Source organism: Bubalus bubalis, chromosome 22, assembly GCF_019923935.1.
Source record: "Bubalus bubalis isolate 160015118507 breed Murrah chromosome 22, NDDB_SH_1, whole genome shotgun sequence".
Lineage (NCBI taxonomy): Eukaryota > Metazoa > Chordata > Mammalia > Artiodactyla > Bovidae > Bubalus > Bubalus bubalis.
In genome coordinates, this window is record NC_059178.1 from 7924847 (window position 1) to 7951387 (window position 26541).

Here is a 26541-nt window from a genome sequence, read left to right on the forward strand (position 1 = left end):
TTGCTATCATGTGGCCCCTGACAGGACACTTTGCCTGTGTGGTCCCCTCTCTCAAACCCATATGCTGTGTTTAGCTGCTCAGTCCTGTCAGACTCCTTGTGACCCCATGGACTGTCATCTGCCAGGCTCCTCTGTCCATAGGATTCTCCAGGCAAGAATATTGGAATGGGCTGCCATGCCTGCCTCCAGGGGATCTTCCTGACCCAGGGATCTCCTTCATTGCAGGCAGACCATAGCCTAATCATGAGAAAAGCATCAAATGAGACCAAATGATAGACATCCACAAAACAGCTTAGCAAAATCTTTGGAGACTGTCAAAGTTAAGAAAAAACAGAGAAGACCAAGAAACTGTCACAGATAAGAGGAGATTAAAGAGATACAACACTGAAATGGAGTGTGGAGTCCTGAAGGCAATCCCGGAACAGAAAGATCAGAAAGAAAACTAGATCAGCAGAAAAGTAGTGAAATCTACACTAGGTCGAGTTTAGTTAATAGTGACGGATCAACGTTCATTTCTTAGTTTTGACAGCTGTACCATGGTGATATAAGACGCGACTACTAGGGGACACCAGCAAGGCAGGTTTAGGGAATTCTGTACTCTCTGCAACTTTTTCGTAAATCTAACGTGTGTCAATTGCTCAGTCGTGTCTGACTCTTTGTGACCTTATGGACTATAGCCCGCCAAGTTCCTCTGTCCATGGGATTCTCCAGGCAAGAATACTGGAATGGGTTGCCATTTCCTCCTCCAAATTTGGTAAATCTAAATTTACTCCAAAATAGTCTTCAGTTCAGTCACTCAGTCGTGTCCGACTCTGCGACCCCATGGACTGCAGCACGCCAGGCCTCCCTGTCTATCACCAACTCCCAGAGCTTGCTCAAACTCATGTCCACTGAGTCGGTGATGCAATCCAACGATCTCATCCTCTGTCGTTCCCTTCTCTTCCGGCTTTCAATCTTTCCCAGCATCAGGGTCTTTTCCAAAGAGTCAGTTCTTCGCATCAGGTAGCCAAAGTATAAAAAACAAAAAGTATATGAGCTTGGAGATTAAACAGGACCTTTAAAAAAAAAAAAAAAGCAGCAGGAACTATCTACCCCCCACCCCCAACAGAATAACCCAATTACTGAGCGGTGCGCAGGGTTGGGGACTTGAGTGTCGGCGTGCACACAAGGCACCCCGGGGCGCACACAAGGCACCCCGGGGCGCCTGGAGCCGGACGCCCGCGTCGGGGCGCTGAGGAGCCCAGGCCCCGCCCCGGAGCCACTCCGGCGCCCGACTCTGCCCGGGGCGCGCTCTGCCGTGCGGGGCGGAGCTCCCTGGAGCGGAGGTGGAGCCACCGAGCCCGGCGGAGCCGACCCGCCCTACCCACCCGAGGTGCCGAGCGAGGGGAGGAGCGGCGCCCGGACCCCGCGCTGGCGGAGCGCCCTCCAAGGTAGGCGAGCCCCAGCGATCTTCGCCCGGGTCACCCCACTCTTTCCCGGGCGAGTGGGGGTCCAGGCGCCCTTGGACCGGGTCCCCTCTAACCTCCCCTCGTGCCGCCTGGAGCACCAAGGACATTTCCCTGCACATAGGTCCTGGGTGAGGACAGCATTCTCCCTGTAAACCTTTCTTCTGGACTCGGATTCCCTGGGCTAGAAGTTTGTGCGCCTCCAGGGTGGCATCCCCCACTCAGTAGGCATGAACTTGGGCACAATCCCAGAGGGGATGGTGAAGGACAGGGAAGCCTGGCGTGCTGCAGTCCGTGGGGTCGCAGAGAGTCCGACACGACTTGGTGACTAAACGACGAGGAACAGAGTTGTCTTCCCCGAGAAAGGATACCCCTCCTTCGCCCTACGCACGCCCGATTGTTTATTTAGGTTGCGGTTAGGCAGTCCCTTGGCTGGGGGTCCCCCTCTTCAGAGGCGGTGGAGAAAGCCTTCTGGAAAACTTGGCTGTCACCTATGGACCCCCGCGGGACGACTTTGACAGTTCCCTGTGCCCTGAATTTGTAAGAGTGCAGACGTTCATCCGCGCTGGCTTCTGTTAGCTTCAGGTGTAGTGAAGGAAGAGGAACCTGTTGGATGACAGTTTTCGGCTGTCATGGGATTCTAGAGCTGAAAGTTACTTATCCCCCCGGCAGGTGTGCAAAGGAACAGTGTTATCTTATGGAAGGAATAGCACGGGACCGTGAGAGGGGAGATTCAGATTGCATGAATGGCATGGCTGTAAACTTTTAACCTTCTTGGAGAACAAATACATTTACATATATAAAAGAAGCAGTTAGTTCCAAAGGTACCTGAAACTCGGTCTGCCGTTATCACTATAGCTTTATTTTTAGAAATAAAAATCTCTTTTTTCTTGTTGCTATACATAGGCTAGATAAAGTGTTCAAAGGCAATTATTTCTCACTTGCAACTGGGGAAAGATACTCTGTCCTTTTATGTACCTGATGGTATTAAATATTCAGCTCTGCAGAAATCTGGCTTTTCAGAAATGTGATCTGAGCTGCAGTCTCAGGTACCCCTGCAGACACAACAGGTGCGATTGTTTCCTGCTGCTGGGCCGTCCCTCTCCCTCCCCCCCCATGCTGACCCTTTGAGTGTGAAGGTCCCTGACACAGAGGAATTTGTGCCTAAGGCAGGGACTTCCCAACTCACTATTGAAAGGAAGAAAATGGCTTACACTTTCTGCGACCTTGCAAGCTTCACAAGGTCTTCACCTTTTTATTTGCTAAATAAATTTAGTAACCAAACCTGTACTAACTAAAGAGAGGCTTTTGAAATAAATGCAGACACTGTTTCAGTGATTTTTTCACGTTTATGATTTCAGAAGATATTAACAACAAAAAAAAGAAGATATTAACAAGCATGTTAATATATTTGTTAGCGTAGTGATTTATAATGTGCTGGAAAGTGGGCTTGAGTTGTAATCCAGATTCTGGACGAAGTTGGAAAAATCTAAGCTAGATTTGGTCAAAACTGAAAAATGAGGCATATATTTATTTGTTTGGAATGATGACCAAAAAAGGAAACAACTAAGACTTCTGAGGGCTTCCCAGATGACTTTAATGGTAAAGAATCTGCTTATAATGCAGGAGACCAGAGTTTGATCCCTGGGTCGGGAAGATCTCTCTCTTCTCCTGGAGAAGGGAATGGCTACCCACTCCAGTATTCTTGCCTGGAGAGTTCCTTGGAGGAATGTCAAACTCTTCTACAGTAGTGGGCTTGAATCTTTGAGATTTTTACATTAAAATTAGATGGCCATTTATTGATGGAAAAGCATTTCAAAATGGCAACATGTTACTATCAGTTTAGTAGCATGTTTAAGTGAATTTACATTTTACTAAGCGTCTAAACATGGAAACAGTAAGGAGTTTAGAAAACAAAAATATGTGCGCGTGTGTGTGCTCAGTTTTAGAAAATATTTGGTGCACCTGGGGATTTTCGGGCCTGTTCGTATATTAACTTAACCACTGAACCAACATTTACTGTATAGGGCACCGTGGTCTGTCTTGGAGACACAGGGGGATAAAAGTTGGTGTAAATGAGACACATTCCTGTCCTCTGGAATTTTTACAGCTTTGGAATCCTCCAGAACACCCTGAGGCCATAATCAGGAACCATATCAGTCAACATCTGTCATTTTTTGACACTGACCTAAACTAGATTAGTTTCGAATCACAGACTCTTTTCCACAGATTTAAATGGTCAAATTAAAAAATTGTAAAGGAATTTATATGTTATTCAGGTCAGTTTCCTTTTTCTTAGGCTGGGAAAAAATTTATAGTATAGTGAAGTTGCTCAGTCGTGTCCGACTCTTTGCGACCCTGTGGACTGTAGCCTATCAGGCTTCTCCATCCATGGGAAAGAATTTAGGAATCCTGTATTCTGTGTTTAATATTATGAAATATTAAGATCTTAAGCCTGAAATAGCTAAAGAATAGCAATTTCATGCAAATTCAATAAAATCTAAATTTGTAGTAGTAGTAAGTAGATGCCAATAATTTAGGGGTTGAAAATTTAAATTGAGAAAATTATATCCATCAAGTTATATTTTTTCCTGTAAATTAAAAAAAAACATGACTATAATTATTTTTTAACCTCAGAGGAAAAAAATGACTTTATGTAAGACATTCTTGCCTTTTTTTTTTTGGCTATTTATTTTAAAATCAGCTCTATTGGAGATATAATTTATAAACTATCAAATACATCACACTGTACAATTTAATGATTTTTAGTAAACTTATGGAGTTATGCAACCATGATCCCAATCCACTTTTAGAACATTTTCATCCCCGCCCCCCTCCCAAAGTCTCGAGTGCCCGTTTGTAGCCCTCCCATTCTCACCCTCGGACCCAGGCAGGTACTAATCTGTTTTCTGTCTCTTTAGATTTGACTTTTCTGGGCATTTGACAATAGAATATATGGTATTTAGCATCTGACTTGGAGAAGGCAATGGCACCCCACTCCAGTACTCTTGCCTGGAGAATCCCATGGGTGGAGGAACCTGGTAGGCTGCAGTCCATGGGGTCGAGAAGAGTCGGACACGACTGAGCGACTTCACTTTCACTTTTCACTTTCCTGCATTGGAGAAGGAAATGGCAACCCACTCCAGTGTTCTTGCCTGGAGAATCCCAGGGACGGGGGAGCCTGGTGGGCTGCCCTCTCGGGTCGCACAGAGTCGGACACGACTGAAGCGACTTAGCAGCAGCAGCATCTGACTTCTTTCACCTGGAATAATGTTTCTGAGGTGCATTCAGGTTGTAGCATGGTGGTTCCTTTTTATTGCTACTAATGTTCCTTCCATTGGATGGCTATGCCACCTTTTGCTTACCTTGATGGATGTTGCTGCAATTGAAGTGGTAAGACAGATATTTTGGTCCAACTTCCATAATTTGAAAATAACTGATAGGAGCCAAACAATTATTTATATTTATGAAAAAATATATTTCTGATATGGAATACGGATACTTACCAAATGTCGTAACTGTGATCTTTCTGTGATAACGCCATGAAAATAGTAAATAGTAAATCCCAAGCCAGTAGCAGAAAGCAGCAGTCATTTCATATTCTAGGTTGGACTTGGAAGACACTAATTCATAATGTTAACATTTGGAAAGAGGCCAGGCTTCCCTGATGGCTCAGATGGTAAAGAATCCACCTGCAAAGTGGGAAACCTGGGTTTGATCCTTGGGTTGGGAAGATCCCCTGGAGGAGGGAATGGCAACCCACTCCAGTATTCTTGCCTGGAAAATTCCATGGGCGTAGGAGCCTAGTGGGCTACAGTCCATGGGGCTGCAAAGAGTTGGACACGACTGAGTGACTAAACACACACACACGTCTCCTTTGTGTGTTTTCTTCACAAATAATATGCATTTAAACGGGGGAATTTTGATGCATGTTTGATCCATCAGTGATAACTGAACTACTCTTAAAAATATGAGCCCTTCTTAATAACACATTTTAGTGGCACACTTAACATAAAGCAAGAGTCGTCTGTAGCCGTAAGCCAAAAAGTAGAAGGGAGTGCATCTGAATTTGCATGCTTTTCATTTTATTATTCTGTCGTTTCTATCACTGTGCTAAAGGGTGAAACTGATGCAACTGGTGTTGACTTACCAAATCAGGCACTAGTTTGAACTCTTAAAATCTAAAACAGAAGAAATGCCACTCTTTTCCTCTGGGGCATTCCAGCTAGACCAAATGATAAATTATTCCAGGTTTCTATTAAATAGTGATGTTTTCTGTGAACAAAGAACTCTCTAACACTACAAAAGCATTTTGGTATATACCTTTCTTAGGTGTTCATTTAGAGATGTTTTCTTCTATACCCCCATTCACCCTGTTTTGTGTCAATTCTTACGGCAAATGCATATTTAGTGGTTTACATTTGACAACTTATGCTTAAAGATCCTCTTAGGGAGATTTCTCCAGTTGAGTGGAAACTCTTCTATAGAATGGGCTGTGCAGCTAAAGAGAAGACACTGTCTCTGAATGCCTGTAAGTTACTGCTGAAGTTGCAAGTTCCTATGGGGAAAATAAGCATTCGGATAACTTGAAAGTCTATTTTATTGAAAACATGGAGTGCAAAGAATTTTATGTTTGAAACTAAAGTAGTCTAAGTTGAATAGTACAGTTTTCCAAAGCTGGGTATGTTCATTCGGAGCTCAGTTTGTCTGCTACTATCAAAACAACTTGCCAGAACTCCAGGCTCAGACCACTGCTGTTTTACTGATCTGTGGTTGGATGAGTTGATAAGTCTCTGTTGGTAAGTCTTTTTTTAACTTGATATTGATTTAAAAATTTCCAGAACAGCTTCATTTTCTAGTCTTAAACTGGTCATTTCATTTCCAATGTCTCCTGAGAGTGAAATGCCAATTATAGGAATCCATCTTCATCTTTTCCGCTTTCTGGAAATCGAAGTGGACATGTTCCCCCTCTCATGTCTGTTCACCAACAGGAAGAAGGCTTGCTCAGCATTGAGCTATAAGCTTCTCCTAATTATTTTGGGGAATTCACTCACTCATCACTCATGTTCATGGGATTTGATATAAGGAGCTTGGTTTCATCCAGAACCAGGAGTTGCTTCTTGCTCTTGTATCTTTCTGTTATCCCCTTGGTTTGGGTAGGATGCTGAAGTCAGTCTGACCTCTTCCTGGTACAGGGCTGCAGGGGGAGGGTGGAGGGGTTGGGGAGCACAGGGTCCCCGCTGCCTCGGTGAGGGGCGGGGGGGGCAACCTTCACAGACTTTGTCGTCACCGCCCCAGTAGTCCACGTGCTCTTGTTCTCGGTGAAAAAGGGAAACATGCATCTAGAAGATGCTCGGAAAGGGGATGGTCAGCTGTAGAGACACTGATGGACCTAGAGTCTGTCATACAGAGTGAACCATAATAAGTCAGAAAGAGAAAAACTAGCTGTATAATTGTATATTAATGCATACATGTGGAATCTAGAAAAATGGTACACATGAGCCTATTTAAAGGGCGGGAACAGAGATGCAGACGTAGAAAACTGACGCGTGGACAGTGGGATGAGGGGAAGGCGAGGCTGAGATGAACTGGGAGAATGGGATTGACAACTATACACTAGCATGTTTGAAACAGATAGCTATAACATTGTAAAGCAACTGTACTCCAATTAAGAAAAAATTGCAAAAAAAAAAAAAAAAAAAAAGAATGGGTAGGTGAAATAAGGAGTTCTATTTCAGAATTAGACTTAGATCTTCTTGTTGCAAGTTTTCTTGTATATTTCTTATATATTTTTATATACTTCTTCCTACTTTTCCACCTCAGTAAGTAATACTTATGATTAACTTTCATAAGATGTTTAAGATTTCCCTTGCTTTTGTCACCTTATTGAATGTCAGGCTCCATGGACTATTCTTGTAAGAGCAATAGCTTTACCTGCCTGTCAGCAACTCAGTTACTTGCTTTTTAACAATTCTGACTCCATCGTTTTTGGGTTTTTTTTTGCCACTTACACTTTTGGAGGGCTCGACAGTTTGACTTAGGAAATATATTTAGTTAATTGTAGCTTGCAGTTAATTGTATTTTGAAATCTCCACTGTACTTAGCTTTTACTACGGTACTATTTAATTTCTATTTAGAAAATAAAAGTATATACATCCATCTTTTTTAGTATAGAGTTCTGAGTCATGGAACCACCATCATCATCAAGATAGAGAACAGTTTCATCATCACTCCCTAGTCCCCTAAAATAGTCCCAAGTGTCTCTTTTGTAGTCAATCCCTGCTGCTGCTGCTGTTGCTAAGCTGCTTCAGTCGTGTCCGACTCTGTGCGACCCCATAGACGGCAGCCCACCAGGCTCCCCCGTCCCTGGGATTCTCCAGGCAAGAACACTGGAATGGGTTGCCATTTCCTCCTCCAATGCATGAAAGTGAAAAGTGAAAGTGAAGTCGCTCAGTCGTGTCCGACTCCTAGCGACCCCATGGACTGCAGCCTACCAGGCTCCTCCGTCCATGTGATTTTCCAGGCAAGAGTACTGGAGTGGGATGTCATTGCCTTCTCCAAGTCAATCCCTTCCCCACTCTTAATCCTCAGTTCAGTTTTCTGACCCTATAGTTTCAAATTTTCTAGAATATCATATAAATGGAACTATGGAATATGTAGCCTTTGGAATTTGGCTGTTTTCAGTCAGCATAATGCATCTAAGATTCATCTATATTGTATCAGTGTTGTTCAGTCGCTCACTTGTATCCAACTCTTTGTGACCCCATGGACTGCAGCACACCAGGCTTCCCTGTCCTTCACCATCTCCCAGAGCTTGCTCAAACTCATGTCTATTGAGTTGGTGATGCCATCCAACAGTCTCATCCTCTGTCGCCCCTTCTCCCCCTTCCTTCAATATTTCCCAGCATCAGGGTCTTTCCCAATGAGTCAGCTCTTCACATCGTATCAGTTGATCATTCTTTTGCATTGATGAATAGGATTTACCTGTTGATGAATATTTGAATTTTTTCCAGCCTTTGACCACTATAAATGTGTTTTATGGACATACAAAATCCCCTAGGAGAGGGACTGCTGGGTTGTACAGTCCATGCTTAGCTTTATAGGAAGCTGTCTAAGTGTTGATGTGAGTTTGGTTTTCCCACCAGCAACACGCAGGAGTTGCTGCTTCTCCCCGTCCTCACCCACAAGTGGGATTGTCTGTCTTTCCCTCCTTCTCTGGATAATTTTTAAAATGATTTAGATGATGTCGAAGCTCAGATATCCCAAGACCAGTTTGAGAAGCTATAGCTATTTTGTAAATCCCTGAGCCTTTTATTCTTAAAATATTTCAGGAAGCCACAGAAGAAATTTTCCAAAAGGGCACCTCTCTTATCAACGTTGCAAATGACTGAGATATATATCAGTGACAACTAGTTCTTTTCCTATTCTTTCCCTGAGGAGTCATAAGTGGCTATAAAATAGATCGTTAGCCGAGCAGGTCGGAGCAGCAGGTGTAACTGACTGATGGGGCTGGGGGGTGGGAATAGAAAGGGGACAACTGGGTTTAGGCCTTGATACTTTCAAATGATGCTCTTTAAGCAAATGTCCATTATAAGCTGTGAGCCTAAACATAATTGTTTAACATTCTCTGAATATAATGTGGATTATAGTCAGATACCCCATTAAGCACTTTTTCTGCATTATCCTATTTAATCATTGTATAACTCAATGGCTCCAGCAATAAGGAATCCTCCTGACATGCAGGAGATGCAGGAGGAGATGCAGGGGTCGGGAAGATCCCCTGGAGAAGGGAAAGGCAACCCACTCCAGTGTTCTTGCCTGGGAAATCCCACGGACAGAGGAGCCTGGCGGGCTACGGTCCAAGGGGTTGCAAAGAGGCGGACATGACTGAACGACTTAGCAGCAACTCTGTGAGGAAGTTAACAGCTTCATTTGGGTTTTTCAGTTGAGGAAGCTAAAGCCTAAGGGAGATTAAAACTTTTCCAAGGAGGGGTTTGGGATTAACAGATGCACACTACTTACTATACATAAAATAGATTATCAACAGAGACCTAGTGTACAGCACAAGGAACTCTAGTCAATTCTCTGTCATAAACTACATGGGAAAATACTCAAAAGGAATAGATCCATGTATGTGTGTAAGTGAATAATGGTGCTGTACACATGAAATGAGCACAACCATTGCAAATCAACTATACTCCAATATAAAATCCAAATTAAATTAAAAAATATGAAAAGAACAGACATCAAAATAGATTAGAAGAGAATCCAGAAATATTCTCCAAACACAAAATCAATTGAAGATTTCCAAACCACTTGATTTTTGACAAAGATAAAAGTGTAATTCCATGTGTAAAAAAGAATAATTTCAATAAATGGTGATAAAGAATTGAAAAAATAACTTTCTGGGTTCAGGTGATGAGATTAACTTATGATTTTGAAAAACATATCACTTCTCTGTGACTTGGCAGCCTTATACATACATACAGATAGATATAAGTATAGAGGTCACAATTATTGCACACTGTGCTTTGATGATTAATTTTGACAACACATGGGAAATAATTCCTGGGCAAATGGCACAGTGCTCTGTCAAAAGTATGTATTTTCTATGGTGTTTGGACTAGTATTTCAATCCTTTTATCCCCCTAATTGAATTTGCCTTTGTTACATATCTAAGAGCTTTCTATAGCACTGGATGATATAAACATGTGTGTTTACAAATGAGTAGCATTTAGAAATGAATAGAAATTAATCCTACTTTAACAATCTTAGATTATTGCTTGCAAACAGCATTGCTGTGGCTTGGGCTCAGTGCTGACATGCATGTCTTTTGATGCACTGCGCGTCATTTTCAGGTAAACTGCACGGTCACCTGAGGTTTAGCCAGCTGACACTGGATGTCACCGTTGTGCCGTGTAATGTCGTTGCAGAACAGGTGTGCTATTCAGTATTCGGGACACGGCCAGTCTCTTCCAGGGTCAGGAGACACGTTAGCTTTACTTTCCCCCTCATATAACCTCATTACCTTTGTACCATCTTATTGTAACTTAACTCTCTCAGTTTCTAATATCTAAGCTCTCTATCATAGTGACTAAGAATGCTGAGACAATTGTCAATATTGTTAGCTCAGAACTGAGAAGCTGAAAACTCAGACAGTGTGCCAAAGCAGGGCTCTCGCTTCCTAAGCACTGAGTCTGGCTCACCTAGGTAGGAAAGGAATTTGTGCATGAGCGTGCTCAGTTACTCAGTTGTGTCCTACTCTTTGTGACCCCATGGACTGTAGCCCTCCAGGCTCCTTTGTTCATGGGATTCTCCAGTCAAGAATACTGGAGTGGGTAGGCATTCCCTTCTCCAGGGGATCTTCCCCACCCAGGGATTGAATCCGTGTCTCCTGTTTTGGCAGGTGGATTCTTTACCACTGAGCCACCTGGGAAGCCGCAGGAAAGGAATTTACTGGAAGTAAACTCGGCATCCAGAATTGATGGGAAAACTAGATATGGAAATGGGAGAGTCCAGTGCTGGTACCCCGGCCAAGATCAGTAATGGGTGGGGATTCAATCCTCTGGGCATTGCCCCTGGGCGCTAGATACCAGATGTTCCTGCTGCTGGATCTAAAGCACTGCTCTGTGCCAGAGTCCCTCCTCCCCAGAGCAAGAAGGAGATTTTCACTGCCTCTAGCACAACAAGCTGGAGGGCCAATCCTTTGATGACCTTTCCGGGCGGGAGCACTCAGCTGACGGAGTCTAGGAGTTGTACACGCGCTCCAGCAGCAGGGAGTGACGAGGAAGGAAGAGGTCTTCGCTGCAGAGGCTCCTGCAGAGGGTGACCCCACACACCTGGGAGGGAGAGTCAAGCTGGGCACCCGCCATGCTGCTGCGGGTGTCAGCACTCACGGAAGTGAGTTGAGAATGCCACAGTGTGGTCAGCTGCTCTTAACCAAGTGCCCCTTCCACCGGGGGGCCTAGACTCAGGTGCATATGCCCTGTGGCCCCTGACAGCACCCCAGACGTCACTGTCCCTGCCGTCAGCCCTCAGGGAGCCTCATCAGCCAGGGCTAGACCTGTTTTTGTTTGCTTTTCACATTTGATTTTATATTGGAATATAGCCGACTAACAATGATGTGCACAGCAGAGCGACTCAGCCGTACGCACACCTGTATCCATTCTCCCCCAAACTCCTCTCCTGTCCATGCACCCCAGTGTTCCTTGCACTGTTTACAAGGGAGACACGGGTTTGATCCCTGGGTCGGGAAGTTCCCCTGGAGGATGGCATGGCGACCCACTCCAGTATTCTTGCCTGGGAAATCCCATAGACAGGAGAGCCTGGCGGGTTACATTTCATGGGGATGAAAAGAATTGGACACGACTGGGCACGATAAGACCTGTTTTAAGTGGGCTAAGGAGAAGACTCCTTAGGCAAATTGAAAGTCTTATGTTTCAGTCTATTAAAAAAATTTTTTTTTCCCTACCCATTTAAAGAAAAAGAAAAAAAAAAAAAATGATAGGTGACCCTTTGTACCTTGTTCTTAGAACAGGACTTCATGCAAGTTCCAGCCTGGAATCTTGCTCACCGTTAGCCTGGAATCCTCTTCTCCCAGATGGCCACATGGCTTCACCTCCTTTATTCAAGTCTTTTGCTTAAATGCCACCTCTTCAGGTTGGCTGTCTCTCTCCACCCATCTGAAGGAACCCCGCTTTTTATCCTTTACCCTGTTCTGTGCTTCTTCATGACACCACCTCTGACTATGTCCTCTGTGTAGCTTCTTTGTTTCGTGTCTGTCTCCCCTTCTGTACTTAGAGTCCCGTGAAAGCAGGGTCCTGGACCTGGTTCTGCAGCTACAAATTTCTAAAACTGCTGTATTCAATAAATATTTAATACATGAATGAATGAATCAAGGGTTAAATAAAGGAAGGACACTCTTTTGTTAAAATCTCTAGTCTGTAGACAATTCCTGTATTCATTTTCTAAGGTTGCTAAAATAAAGTACCACAGAGTGGCTTAAGCATAGTACTTTCTCGTCTCTCAGTTCCGGAGGCTGGAAGTTCAAGATCAAAGATCAAGGTGTTGGCAGGGTTGTTTCCTTCTGAAAATTGTAAAGAAGCATCTGTCCCCTGCTTCTCCTCCAGCTACTAGTGGTTTTCTGGCAATTTTTGGTATTCCTTATCATGTCGAAACATCACCTTGGTTTCTGCCTTCAGCTGAACATGGACTTTTCCTTGTGTACATTTGGGTCCCAATTTCCCCCATTTATAAAGACATCAGATTGGATTAGGGTCCACCTCACTCTGGCTCCACTGGTAAAGAATCCGCTTGCAATGTGGGAGACCTGGGTTCGATCCCTCGGTTCAGAAGGTCCCCTGGAGAAGGGAAAGGCTACCCACTCCAGTATTCTTGCCTGGAAAATTCCATGGACTATACAGTCTACGGGGTTGCAAAGAGTTGGACACGACTGAGTGACTTTCACTTTCACTCTACTATGACCTTATCTTTCTTTTGTTCTTTTATTTATTTATTTCTCTAATTTATTTTTTACCATGTTTGTTTCTGCCATACAAGAACTTGAATCAGCCATAATTATACATGTATCCCCTCCCTCTTGAGCCTCTCTCCTCTTCCACCATCCCACCCCTTTAGGTCATCACAGAGCACCTAAGTATGTTTGCAAAATGATGAGTGCTCATTTGTGTCTGACTCTTTTTCGACACCATGGACTGTAGCCCACCAGGCTCTTCTGTCCATGGAATTTTCCAGGCAGGAATATTGGAGCAGGTTGCCATTTCCTCCTCCAGAGGATCTTCCCAACCCAGGGATCGAACTGGCATCTCTTGCATTTCCTGTGTTGACAGGTGGATTCTTTATCACTAGCCCCACCAGGAAGACTCAGGTTTGCAAGGATTCTATTTCCAAGTAAGGTCACATTCTGAAGTACAGGGTATCATGGCTTCAACATATAAATGGAAGGGAGGACAAAATTCAGCTCACATGGTGCCTTATATGTGTTTATTGTATAATAGCTGAGCCATTTGTATGTCATTAATCAGAGAAGTAGGTTTAGTTACATAATCCTGGGCACCCCATGATGTGTTGGTTTGTCACATAGATTATAATTCGAAAAATGTGTGTGAATTGCTTTGTAAATAGTAAACTATTCATTGTATGTTAGCGTAATCAGCTGGGGATACTGACAAATCATTGATGCGTTATCAAGAAAGAATCAATACTATGGATTTACTGGTCTTAAAATTGCGATTTTCCTCTGCAGCCCAGCTCGATCTGCAAACTGTTTAAAGTATTACTGGCTTCTTTTCTACCACTCAGAATACTTGTCAGCAGTAATTGTGGAAAATGGCTTTATTTTATTTACTTACTTGACAAACATGTACAAGTCATTTTTTTATGTGCTAGGCGCTATCAGTCCTGAATATTCACTGGAAGGACTGATGCTGAAGCTGAAGCTCTGATACTTTGGCCACCTGATGCGAAGAGCCTGATGATGGGAGAGATTGAGGGCAGGAGAAGGGGGCGACAGAGGATGAGATGGTTGGATGGTATCACCAACTCAATGGACATGAGTTTGAGCAAACAGTGGGAGATGGTGAAGGACAGGGAAGCCTGGGGTGCTACAGTTCATGAGGTCCCAAAGAGCTGGACACGACTGAGCGACTGAACAACAAGCTCTATTATACCTGCTTGGCAAATGTTAACTCACAAACAACCCCATGTTATTCGTTATTTATACTGTCATTAATCATTAATAATAATATTATCTGAATTTTACTAATAAAGAAACTGAGGCACAGAGAGGTTAAGGAATTGCTCAAGGTCACACAGCTACTGACTGGCAGAGTCAGGCCATGAAACTAGGCAGTCTGCCTTCGGGTCTTTTAGTTGTAGAAACTTCTTTCTCCACAGAAAGTCTCATGGAAAAATTCAGTTTGAGACAGAACAAAGCAGAACTGCTTTGGTTCGAGTCCAGACAGCAAAGCCCTGTCTGCCCAGCACCGCCCCTTCCCTTGGGAGCCCTGTTTGAAAAGCCCAGATCTAGGAAATAATACCTCTTGGCGTGATGCCACTCGTAAGCTGTCTTCAGTCCACTCGAGCATAAAACAAATAAAATTCTTTTCTCACTTTAATTAACTGATTGTGTTTTATTTTGAAAATTTTATCTGCCTAATCTACTTCTGGCAGAAATAAAATGCTAAGATGGATTTTCCCCTGGACGGTAATGCCATATGGCAATTTGCACTTTGCTGGCTTAAGTTCCTCTTGGGTTTCTTTATACAAACGAAGGACTGTGGCCGTGGACGTTTCCTGAACCAAGAGAAAGATGGGATTTGATTTCATACAAATAGAGATGCATATAAACTTTGCAACCACATAGGCATGACTTACCCCCTCTCTTATGGACTGCTTGTTTTTCATGGTCCTTCATAATATAAAGTCATTGAAGCAACAGTATTAGCAGTTACTGTCCCTTGGGCACCTTCTACAACCGGAGATTTTAAAAATTGCTCATTTTTACAACTCTAGGGGTTATCACCTCCATTTTACAGATATGTAAGTTGAGGTTAAGATTTTATGGAACTTGTTTAAGATGACCCAACCAGTGAGGGGAGGAGGTAGGATGTTCTGAGAAGTATCAGTAGAGCAGATTTTTTTTTTTTTTTTTTGGAGTATAGTTAATTTACAATGTTGTGTTAGTTTCAAGTATACGGCAGAGTGATTCAGTTATACATATATATGTGTGCATGTGTGTTCTTGGTCACATCAAACTCTTTGCCACCCCATGGACTATAGCCGGCCAAGATCCTCTGTCCAGGGAATTTTCCAGGCAAGAATACTGGGATGAGTTGCCATTTCCTTCTCCAGGGGTAGTGCAGTGGTAAAAAAGTTCTCTTGCCTCTCTCTCTCTCTCTCTCTCTCTCTCTCTATATATATATATATATATATACACACACATATTCTTCATATATATATATACACACATATATATACCTATTCTTTTTCGGATTCTTTTCTAGATTATCAGCAGATGTTGAATATGGCTCCCTGTGCCATACGTAGGTCTTTGTTTATCTGTTTTATACATAGTAGAGTGTATTCATGAGAAGCGAGGTTGCTCAGTTGTGTTGCAACTCTTTGCAATCCCATGAACCGTATAGCCTAGCAGGCACCTCCATCCATGGAATTTTCCAGGCACGAGGTCTGGAGTGGGTTGCCATTTCCTTCTCCAGGGGATCTTCCCGACCTGGGATTGAACCCAGGTCTCCCACATTGCAGGCAGACGCTTTACCCTCTGTGCCACGAGCCATGCCCCAGTAGTGTGTGTATGCTAATCCCAAACTCCGAATTTATCTACCACCTCCCATCCCCACAACTGTCTCTTTTGGTAACCAGAGGTTTGTTTTCTGTGTCTATGAGTCATTTCTATTTCGTGTGTGCTGTGCAAAGTCATAAATAAGTTCATTCGTGGAGCAGAATTTTTTTTATATTAAGAATAAAAGGCGTGTAAGAGAATATATTTTAGGATATATAATGAGAGGCTTGATGTGATTTTCAAATTATGAAAGACAGAATGCAGTGAGGTTCATTCTAAAGAGTGATTAATTCCTATGATGTAATGTCCCTTATCACTTGGTAATGTTCACAGTGTATAACCCACTGAAAAGAAAAGAGAAGGGAAATCACCAAAATGGGAGGGTGGAACAAGGGAGACTGAACTGAAGAAAAACAGCAACGAAAAACTCAGACCGAGGCTTTGTCTGCCTCTATTTGCCTCCTTCTTTTGCTCCCATCTGCTGCCATTCTTTACCCCACGGGAGCGCAAACACTTCCCCGTAAAGGACCAAATAGAGAGTCAGTATCTTAGACATTGTTTGCCATGTATTTTCTGCCTCGAATCTACTCAGCAGAGCTCTTATGGTGCAAAAGCAGCGTAACAACACATAAGTGCTTGGCCATGGTTAGTTTAGACTACAGCTTCATTTGTGGACGCTAAATTTGAACTTCATATAATTTTCATGTGTCATGAAATGTTATTTTTCTTTCGAATTTTTTTGGAACCATTAAAAGATGTAAGGACCATTCATAGACTGTCCTAACAGGTGGGAAGAAGGCAGCCTGGGATCCTGGCCGTGAATGGATGACCACCACGCCAGCCTGACCACTCCTCTCTCATTTCCAGACACATTGTTTATTGTCTCTATGGGCATTTCTTTTACTTCCACCATTAAAATGTTGTTTTAGGCTAAGAACTTAATCCCGGAAGAGACTTCAGAGGACCAAATAACAGACGTAGTTCTGCTCAGATTCTGGAAAAAAAAAGCAGACTTTGCAGAGCTGCTACAGCCAAATCAAGTTCCCCTGAAACAAATAGAAGCCACAGTGGCTGTCTAAGAGGATTTAACATAAAATGGAAAATTCTTGGCATACTCTGTTAATTTCATTGAAGATTAAAGGATAAATGCAGGACTTTGAATCATCCACAGAAGCTATTTAGTTCTAAATTGATGCTAGCAAATATGAAAATTCTTTGTGGGTTTTAACAGCATGGGTCATTGCTAAATTTTAATTTTTTTCTCACCAGGGAATCTGGCCTTAATGTGATAGAAAGACTCTTGATCTTGGTGTCCAAAAGACAAAGGTTTGAATTTCAGCTCCGTTAGTTTTACTGTGATCTTGGGTAAGTTAATATCACCTGTAAGAATCTTAATTTCTTTATTAGTAATATGAAATTAATAATACTACCTCACTGGCCTTTTATCTCATTTTTTTTAGCTCTTTACTATTAATTGTGAAAATTTCAAGCAGAAGCACAATGGTAGAGAACTATAGAGAATCCCACTGTACAATTCATTGCATTTTTAATCAAACTTTCATCTTTATCTCACCGCATTTTTCCCTCCCTTTAAATATTAGAGTAAAATATTCTCTTTAAAATTCTAAGTGTAATATTTTTTCACCTTCAAATATTTCAGTATGTATGACCAACAGATAAGATCTTTTAAAGGAATATCATAATTCCAGTATCACACCTAAAATGACGAGAATTGCAAATAATGCTTTGCAAAAATTGCATTAATTTTTTAACAGCATCTGTTATCCAGTCAGTGTTAAAATTCCCCTAGTTTTTAAAAAAAATGTCTATATAACTGGTTTATTTTAATCAGGAGTCAAAGAAGACCTGGGGTTTCACAGGTGGCTCTGTGGTAAAGAATCCACCTGCCAATGCAGGAAACGCCAAATTCGTGGCTTGGATCCCTGGGTTGGAAAGATCCCTTGGAGTAGAAATGCCAACTTACTCCAGTATTCCTGCCTGGGAAATTCCCTGGAGAGGGGAGCCTGGCAGGCTGCCGTCCATGGGGTCACAAAGAGTTGAACACAACTGAGTAACTGAGCTTGCACGCACTCGCACAAAGATTCATGTATTGTATCTAGTCCTATGTTTCTTAAAATGCAAAATTTATGAAAATTTCTCTTCTACTCTTTCTTCATATAATTATTCTGTGGAAGGAATAATAATATGTCTTATAGAATTTTATGTGATCTGGATTTGGCTGTTGGCAACCTTCACCCTTGTAGAGTCATCGAATGGTTTCTTCTTTTTCAGATATTTCCCATTGGTAGATAGAGGACTTCACACCTCACAGGTGGTGCTTCTACTTGTGATTGTACCACATCTAGAGAACACAATGTCTGGTTGTCTCTTTTCCACTTTTCTGTTACAATTGATTAGTGGAGTCCCTGGGTTTGATGCATTCTTCATCAACCTCTTGCCTAGTGTTTTTAGCACTGGTTGATGACTGTTGCTTAGCATCTATCACTTCATAACGGGTTACAAAAAGTAGGTTTTCTAATTCTGTTAGTCCTTTTGGATTTATTGGCAGGAATTCTTTAGCACAATTTTCAGAATCAACTATATCTGGACATGGAACAACAGACTGGTTCCAAATAGGAAAAGGAGCACGTCAAGGCTGTATATTGTCACCCTGCTTATTTAACTTCTATGCAGAGTACATCATGAGAAACGCTGGGCTGAAAGAAGCACAAGCTGGAATCAAGATTGCCGGGAGAAATATCAAGAACCTCAGATATGCAGATGACACCACCCTTATGGCAGAAAGTGAAGAGGAACTCAAAAGCCTCTTGATGAAAGTGAAAGAGGAAAGTGAAAAAGTTGGCTTAAAGCTCAACATTCAGAAAACGAAGATCATGGCATCTGGTCCCATCACTTCATGGGAAATAGATGGGGAAACAGTGGAAATAGTGTCAGACTTTATTTTTGGGGGCTCCAAAATCACAGCAGATGGTGACTGCAGCCATGAAATTAAAAGACGCTTACTCCTTGGAAGGGAGGTTATGACCAACCTAGATAGCATATTGAAAAGCAGAGACATTACTTTGCCAACAAAGGTCCATCTAGTTAAGGTTATGGTTTTTCCAGTGGTCATGTATGGATGTGAGAGTTGGACTGTGAAGAAAGCTGAGCACTGAAGAATTGATGCTTTTGATCTGTGGTGTTGGAGAAGACTCTTGAGAGTCCCTTGGACTGCAAGGAGATTCAACCAGTCCATTCTAAAGGAGATCAGTCCTGGGTGTTCTTTGGAGGGAATGTTGCTAAAGCTGAAACTCCAGTACTTTGGCCACCTCATCGAAGAGTTGACTCATTGGAAAAGACTCTGATGCTGGGAGGGATTGGAGGCAGGAGGAGAAGGGGATGACAGAGGATGAGATGGCATCACCGACTCAATGGACATGAGTTTGAGTGAACTCCGGGAGTTGGTGATGGACAGGGAGGCCTGGCATGCTGCAATTCATGGGGTCACAAAGAGTCAGACACGACTGAGCGACTGAACTGAACTGATATGGTTACCAAGAGATAGAGGGTAAATTTGTGTCATAAAGGCAAAATAAATGTCTGTTTGCATTCCCTCTTGCTCTCTTTTCTGGGCTACTTTGTAGTATAATGGTGGCCTGTCTCTGGTGAGTTTGAGGATTGTTGGTCATAGTGGTGGTTTTTCTCTTGTTAACAAAATTTCAAGAATTAAAAAATTTTTGATACGTTTTACTCAATCACAGTCATTCCTCTTCAGGTTGGCTCTTTGTGTCTTATGCAAGTAGTAGGTGATCACTTTTCTGCTTTCTGATACGACAAGATGTCTCAGTCTCACCTTCTGCACTTCTTGCCTCATATCTAAATCAGTCAAGAAGCCCTGGTTACATTTTTGTATTCATAGAAAATGGTGTACTAATAACACAATCTGAGCACTGGGAGTGTTAATTGCTTCTCTTTCTAAATTTTCAGTGGATAGACTTGGAATATACATTTTTAAATGAAGATAAATATTTTATACTCATGGTTTCAGTTTGGATTATAAGATTTTTACAGAACATTTTTGGTTCTAATTTAGAATTTTTTTTATGATAAAAATCTTGGCTCTTAAGGCATTAAGACGGTGACATCTTCATTCTACGTTTTCTGTCATGTGGGTGATTCACACGCATGCACGCACACACATACAATAGTTTCAAAATAGCAATAGCAATGTTTCCACTAACAGTGTTATTAGTGAGTACAGTTTAAGATTGCCTTGTGATTCTTTTTGTTCTTAGGACATAGCACACCTGGAAAAATCAGTTGCAGGATTCTCAGGTGACTCAGTGGTAAAGAATCCACGTGCCAATGCAAGAGACTCCAGAGACTCAGGTTTGATCCCTGGGTCGGGAAGATCCCCTGGAGTAGGAAATGGCAACCCACTTCAGTATTCTTCCCTGGGAAATGCCATGGACAGAGGAGGCTGGCGGGCTACAGTCCATGGGGTTGCAGAGAGTTGGACATGACTGTGTGAGCATATGTGTGTGATTTCAAATAGTTCATGTGGATATGCCACCGATTTGGTAGGCAAATGTATTTATTTCTTGTTTTTTATTTTGGAAGATATCTTTCCTTTTAATTCAGTTATATTTTGTAATTAGGTAAAATAATTACACTGTTCAGTGTCAAAACTATAAATCACAGATTTTCTCCTTCCATCCTTCTTGCCTTTCTTAGAGAGATTATGAGGCAATGTAACCTTTTGTGCCCCATGCTTTTTCATTGAATTAATATATCCTAGAGAAGATGTAGGTAGTTCATTTAATCAGTTCTGTTTTTGTGGGCACCGGCACTTTTCTTGATATTTTCTTATTACAAATAGTTCTTTGGTAAATGGCCTTTACAGGCTTTTAGAGTTAAATAAAATGTAGAATATTAAAGGTCTCTGTGACGTGTAAAATGATATGCTTACAAGTTTGTAAGTTATACATGTCCTGTGTTCTCAATCGTGTCCGACTCTGGGACCCCATGGACTGTAGCCCGCCAGGTTCCTCTGTCCATAGGGTTTCCCAGGCAAGGATACTGGAGTGGGTTGTCATTTCTTTCTTCAGGGCAACTGCCCTGGCCCAGGGATGGAATCCAGGTCTCTTGCGTCTCCTGCATTGGCAGGTGGATTCTTTTCCACTAGTGTCATCTGGGAAGCCCTTATTGTAAGTTATATATATGTGTGTGTGTGCATTTTTATATACATATGATTTTATCTTATTTTAGCTCCATAGACATTTATTAAGCACTTACACTGTGCTAGAATATGAAAATGAATAAGGCATAGTCTCTACTCTTGAGGTGTTATAGTCTAATTAATATGGAATAAGAAGAAAAATTCCATATTTTTCCATTTCAGTTTAATTTTTAAATTTCTAATCACTGATTGTTTCAACGGGTGGTGTTTTAATATTAAGTGAATTCCTGGATCTTAGATACATGCAGATTTCAATAATTTATAATATTTTCTAGTATTACTAGATTCGATTCCAGTGTCAGTACAGAACTCCGTTCAGTTTACAACCACAGAATTATAACATCAAAGGAATTAGTTTTGTCCCACTGATTTATGTTTTCCTAAAGCTGGATGTCACGATGACAACAGTAACGGGGACCGCGACAGTGCCCCAGAGGGGGAAGACGGAAGATGATTCTGCCTTGTACGAGTCCCCATCAGCTCACATTACTGAAGAGACCGAATACGTGAGAAAGGTATGTGGGCGCTGGAAATCACGTTAGCACGCTATGAGTTTTTACAGTAAAGTCTGCTACAAATGAGCGGGCTTTGTTTCTCCCTCCCTAGAATATGTGAGGAGGAACAAACCTAGTTTGGCAAAGGACAGCCTTGATAGCTGACATTCAGACATGGGTGCATTTCTCTTGAGTGTGTAACCGTTTCTCTTGAGGGTATGAGCCTCTATTCTTCACTTGGAAAATCCTGACCAGGAGGATTTGAAACACCTGTCAGCATTTAGTTTGTCCCCTACTGTTCACCTCTGCCTCCTCCTGGGATTTTTGTCGTTGTGGTTGTTGGTTTGTTTGGGCTGCTCTGGGTCTCCATTGCTGTGCGTGGACTTTCTCTGGATGTGGGGCACGCGGGCGCTACTCTTCACTGTGGTGTGTGGGCTTCTTGTGTTGGCTTCTTTGGTTGTGGAGCACAGGCCCTGGAGCGCTGGGTCTGCAGTAGTTGTGGGCTCGGTAGTCATGGCCCGTGGGCTCTAGGGCTCAGGCTCAGTAGTTGTGGAGCATGGACTTAGTTGCTCTGCGGAATGTGGAATCTTCCTGGATCAGGGATCAAAGCCCTGTCCCCTGCATTGGCAGGTGGATTCTTATCCGGTGCACCACCAGGGAAGTCCTATCCTGCGATTTCATACATTTCTTAGTTCTTTCCTAAGCGTGGAGACTTTGTTGCCAGCTAGATGTTTACCTTTCCTGCTGAGTTCCTGTCTTTGCTTACCTAACAAGGAACACCTTCTTAAGCACTTCAGAGTAACTATCGCCAAGGACTACATGTTGCACATGATTAAAAATGTGAATCTTAACCAGAATCCAGTGATAATGGCTGACAAAAGTATGTATTCTCATAAAATGTGTTTTAGAACAGATGGAAGAATTTGGACATAGCTAGTTTGTAACTTATTCAGGTCAAGTAATTCATCTTTGAGTGTCTTGCAGTTCCATAGATCACCAAGACATGAAGCTTATATTTCATGCATAAATTTGTACGATCTCCTCTGAGTAATTATTCTCTAGTAATTGCTAAATAGTAGTTATTCTCTAGTAATTACTAGATAGTAATTATTTTGTAGTAATTATTGGATAGTAATTATTTTGTAGTAATTATTGAATAGTAATTATTTTGTAGTGATTACCAATAGTAATTGTTTTATAGTCATTACCAAATAGCAAATTAGTAGGAAATGACTATATAAAAAAATAGAACTAAATAGTATTAAACACTAATTACTAAATAGCAATTACTTTGTGGTATAACATTAATTTGGGTTATATTTTAGGTTTGCCTAAGGAACAGTTTTAAAGATAAAAATGCTCATTTTCTGCAATCTAAACAATATTAGTATAAATGTAAGTTAAGTTGATGGCAGTTGTTTAAATATGATATCAGTATATTTGTACTACTTTCAGATAAATTTGGTACCTTGTAACTCATATTGAAAAAGAAAGTTTTGGGGATTAAATGCCTTTGAAAAAAAATTTTTTTTTCCCTTTTAGATTCGAACTACTCTGGAAAAGATCCGAAATCAAATATTTAGAGATGAAGTAAGACATAACAGTACAAATCACAACCTAGATGCAAAGGTAATGAATTTATCAAAATGTACTGCTTTTATTCCTTCAGTAAGTGAACATAAAGCCATATAGACTTCACTTAAGTAACTTTTGATATTATTAAATTATTCTTTGCATGTCAAGTGTTAAATCTTTTGTTGGTATCTAATGATGTTAACGAGCATATGTATGAAATATCTAGATGTCATTAGTAGGATTAGACTGGAGTGGCCAGATCTTACTTGAATATTTTAAACTTGACTTACTCATCTAAAGTACATGGGAAGATGTTGGCCCAGTTAAGATAAGTGGAAGCAACAAATTACAGTGATAGACAAAGGTACAGACTTTTAGATTCGCCTGGGTCACACCAATTGACACCCAGTTGGAGCCATTAGGCTGAGTGATCAGACAGTCCTTCCCCCATGACCAGCCTTTTATTCATAATTTTAAGCACTCTGCACTTACCCTAGTCTGGGTTATGCCAGGTTAAACCTCACCTGAACCACAGATACCTCATCAATGACAGTGTCATCTGCTCTGTAGAATAGCCACAGAGAATACTACAAAGTACCACACGATGATGCATAAACATAGTCTTTATCATCCTTATCTCCCAAACTAACTTGTGTTATTATTATTTTCCAATTATTTTCTTAAGTTCTCTAAAACTGGCAAAATGATTAATGTTGTGACTGACAGGAAAGATCAAACGTTCAGTTCTGACTATGCTGAGTTGCTCTGTAGACCTCCAAGTGAAGGTTCTAATGGATGGTTGGATAGCTGATTCTGGAGTTAAGGGCAGAGGACTATGCTAGAAGGCTCAGACTATGGGGTAGAGATTTGGAGAGTAAGGATGGTATTTAAAGTTCTGAAACTGGAGGAAATGACCAAACACATGAGTGTGGATAGAAGTAAGAAAAAACCTAAGCATGAAGTCCTGAGATTTCCAATGTTTAGATACTGAGAAGAAGAAGAGGAATCATCACAGGAGGGGAAGAAGCGAAGCTAGTGAATAAAGAGGAAAGGTGGGAGAGAATGGAGCCATTGAAGATGAGCAAAAAAGGGTTTCAGAAAGCGAGGAGGGACTGTTCTGTCGTATGCTGTCTGTGAGTTGAGTAAATTGAGGGCTGGTTATCAACCCCTAGGGCTTCCTAGGTGGTTCAGTGATAAAGAATCCGCCAGCCAATGCAGGAGACCCAAGAGATGCCACTTCAATCCCTGGGTCGGGAAGATCCCCTGGAGGAAGAAATGGAACCCACTCCAGTATCAACCATTGGCTAGAACCATGGGGAGTTTGTTGGAGCTATTCTCAATAGGAATAGCTTCTTGGGGATGTAGATGAACTGTGTTTCCAGTGGGTCTGCCTCGGGCATCTCAAACCACAGAAGGTCAGCAAACAACAGAGATACAAAAAGACAAACCAAACTGGCTTTGTGGATATCATCTATCTCCTCAAAGGTCTTAATAGTGTATGTGAAACTGTAGGGAATGTAAAAGGCATGAAAGATATACTTCTTCTCTCCTTTCAATATTAGAATCTATTCAAATTTGTGCAAATATAGAGGCCAGCTGCTTCATCTAGAATTTCTCGTTGATATTTTAGAGTCAAAAGATGTATTTGTTGACCTGAATCTTCCTTGATATATGTCATGTGCTGTGCTATGCGCAGCGGTGTCTGACTCTTTGTGACCCCATGGACGGTAGCCCGCCAGACTACCCTGCCCATGGGATTTTCCAGGCAAGAATACTGGGGGTGGGTTGCCATTTACTACTCCATTGATATAAGTAATACTGAGCGATAATTATTGTTATCAAAGTTAGTAGAGTAAAAGAAAAGTCAGGTGTGTGATTTTCTTGTTTGTTCATTTTAGCGCTGTGGAAACATTCAAAATGGCTCTGACTCTGCAGTGGATTCCTCTGGTGGCAGTTTGGATCCGCTCATGGAAAGGATAAAAGGAAAAGACCTACAGCTCTTAGAAATGAACAAAGAGAATGAAGTGTTGAAAATCAAGGTGTGACCAGTAGGAGGAAGTTCTCCTTTTGTACTTTGAGCCTTTGAGCCAATAAGATAGATTCGTGCTTCTGTGAAGGCAGACAGTCATCCACATATATCCATAAATCCACACAGTGTGCTCACAAACTTAGTGAAGCAGTTTTACACGTGATAAATTTAATCTCACTGTTTTATTTTGAAGATAATTTTTATTATTAAAATGATTTTAACAAAAGTTCAATGGGTATAGTTTCAAGACGTACAAGATGAGTGAATTCTAGAGATTTACTGTATAATATTGTGCCTATAGTTAATACTGTATTGTACACTTAAAAATCTGTTAATGGGGCAAGTGTCATGTTAAGTGTTTTACTGCAATAAAATTTAAAAATCTTTACATATACAATAATTAAATATTAATAATTGCATATAAATTAGTGCACTTATAGTGAAATGTCTCATTGTTTTGTTTAGCTAATTTATTGTTGGTGCCTTATAGTTACCTTTTTTTGGCTTATTTTATATACAGTTTTATGGGGCTTCCCAGGTGCTACTGGTAAAGAACCCACCTGCCAATGCAGGAGACATAAGAAACAAGGGTTCGATCCCTGGGTCCGGATTCGATTCCCAGGTCGGGATTCGATCCCCTGAAAGAGGCCATGGCAGTCCACTCTAGTATTCTTGCCTGGAGAATCCCATGGACAGAAGAGCCTGACAGGCTACAGTCCATAGGATCGCAAAGAGTTGGACACGACTGAAGCGACTTAGCACATTTACAGTCTTATAGTGATTTAGTAGGTAAATCTTTGTAGCCATCCTTGATTATTTCTTAGGTGAAATCCTTGAATGATTCATGACACTTTATCTTTATTGCCCCTAGTACTTCAATCTTGTCCAGCTTCTGTTTCAGGAAATACATTTTTAGTACTGTCGTGGCCACTGATGATAAAACGCTTGCAAATTCCTGTATAAGCCAATGGGGCACCAGGGAACACTTTACAGGGTGTGGTCTTTAATGCAGGGTATTGTTCTTAGCTCTTGCTTGGCTGCCCAGTGCTAATCACTTTCATGACAGCCCCAATAAATAGGGCCTTCTCATTTTATGTTTTCTTCTTACCAGGTAACAGCATCTTTCCCCCTAGCCATTGTCTATGAAGGTGCATATGGTTTGGTTACAGACTGTGCTTTTGGTTGCCCATCACACTGCCCTGTCCTTAACCCTGCTTATTGTACCTGTCAGAGCGTGCACAGTGACCTTTTGTTTCTAGCTCGAAGCCTCCAGAGAAGCAGGAGCAGTGGCTCTGAGAAATGTGGCCCAGAGATTATTGGAAAACTATCAAACACGGTCTGAAGAAGTTAGAAAGAAGCATGAGGACAGGAGACACCTCCTCCAGGTACTGAGCCAGAAGCTTGCACACTGGTGAACTAACCTCCAAGTTGTCCAAGTC

At 41.7% G+C, this 26541-nt stretch overlaps 1 protein-coding gene across 4 annotated transcripts in view; it reads left to right on the forward strand.

Moving 5' to 3' along the window:
- The first annotated feature begins 1284 nt into the window (after positions 1-1284).
- The window catches only part of CCDC68 (coiled-coil domain containing 68), a 55516-nt gene continuing 30259 nt past the window's right edge, over positions 1285-26541 (forward strand). For 3 of the 4 annotated variants that reach the window (XM_006055295.4, XM_006055298.4, XR_006547796.2), the window contains exons 1-6: positions 1285-1430; positions 17035-17130; positions 21391-21519; positions 23041-23127; positions 24972-25112; positions 26362-26487. In XM_006055295.4, the coding sequence (XP_006055357.4) occupies positions 21403-21519; positions 23041-23127; positions 24972-25112; positions 26362-26487 (471 nt within the window). In that variant the 5' untranslated portion in view covers positions 1285-1430; positions 17035-17130; positions 21391-21402. The remainder of the gene's footprint in view (positions 1431-17034; positions 17131-21390; positions 21520-23040; positions 23128-24971; positions 25113-26361; positions 26488-26541) is intronic. The other variant, XM_006055296.4, reaches the window with a different exon arrangement.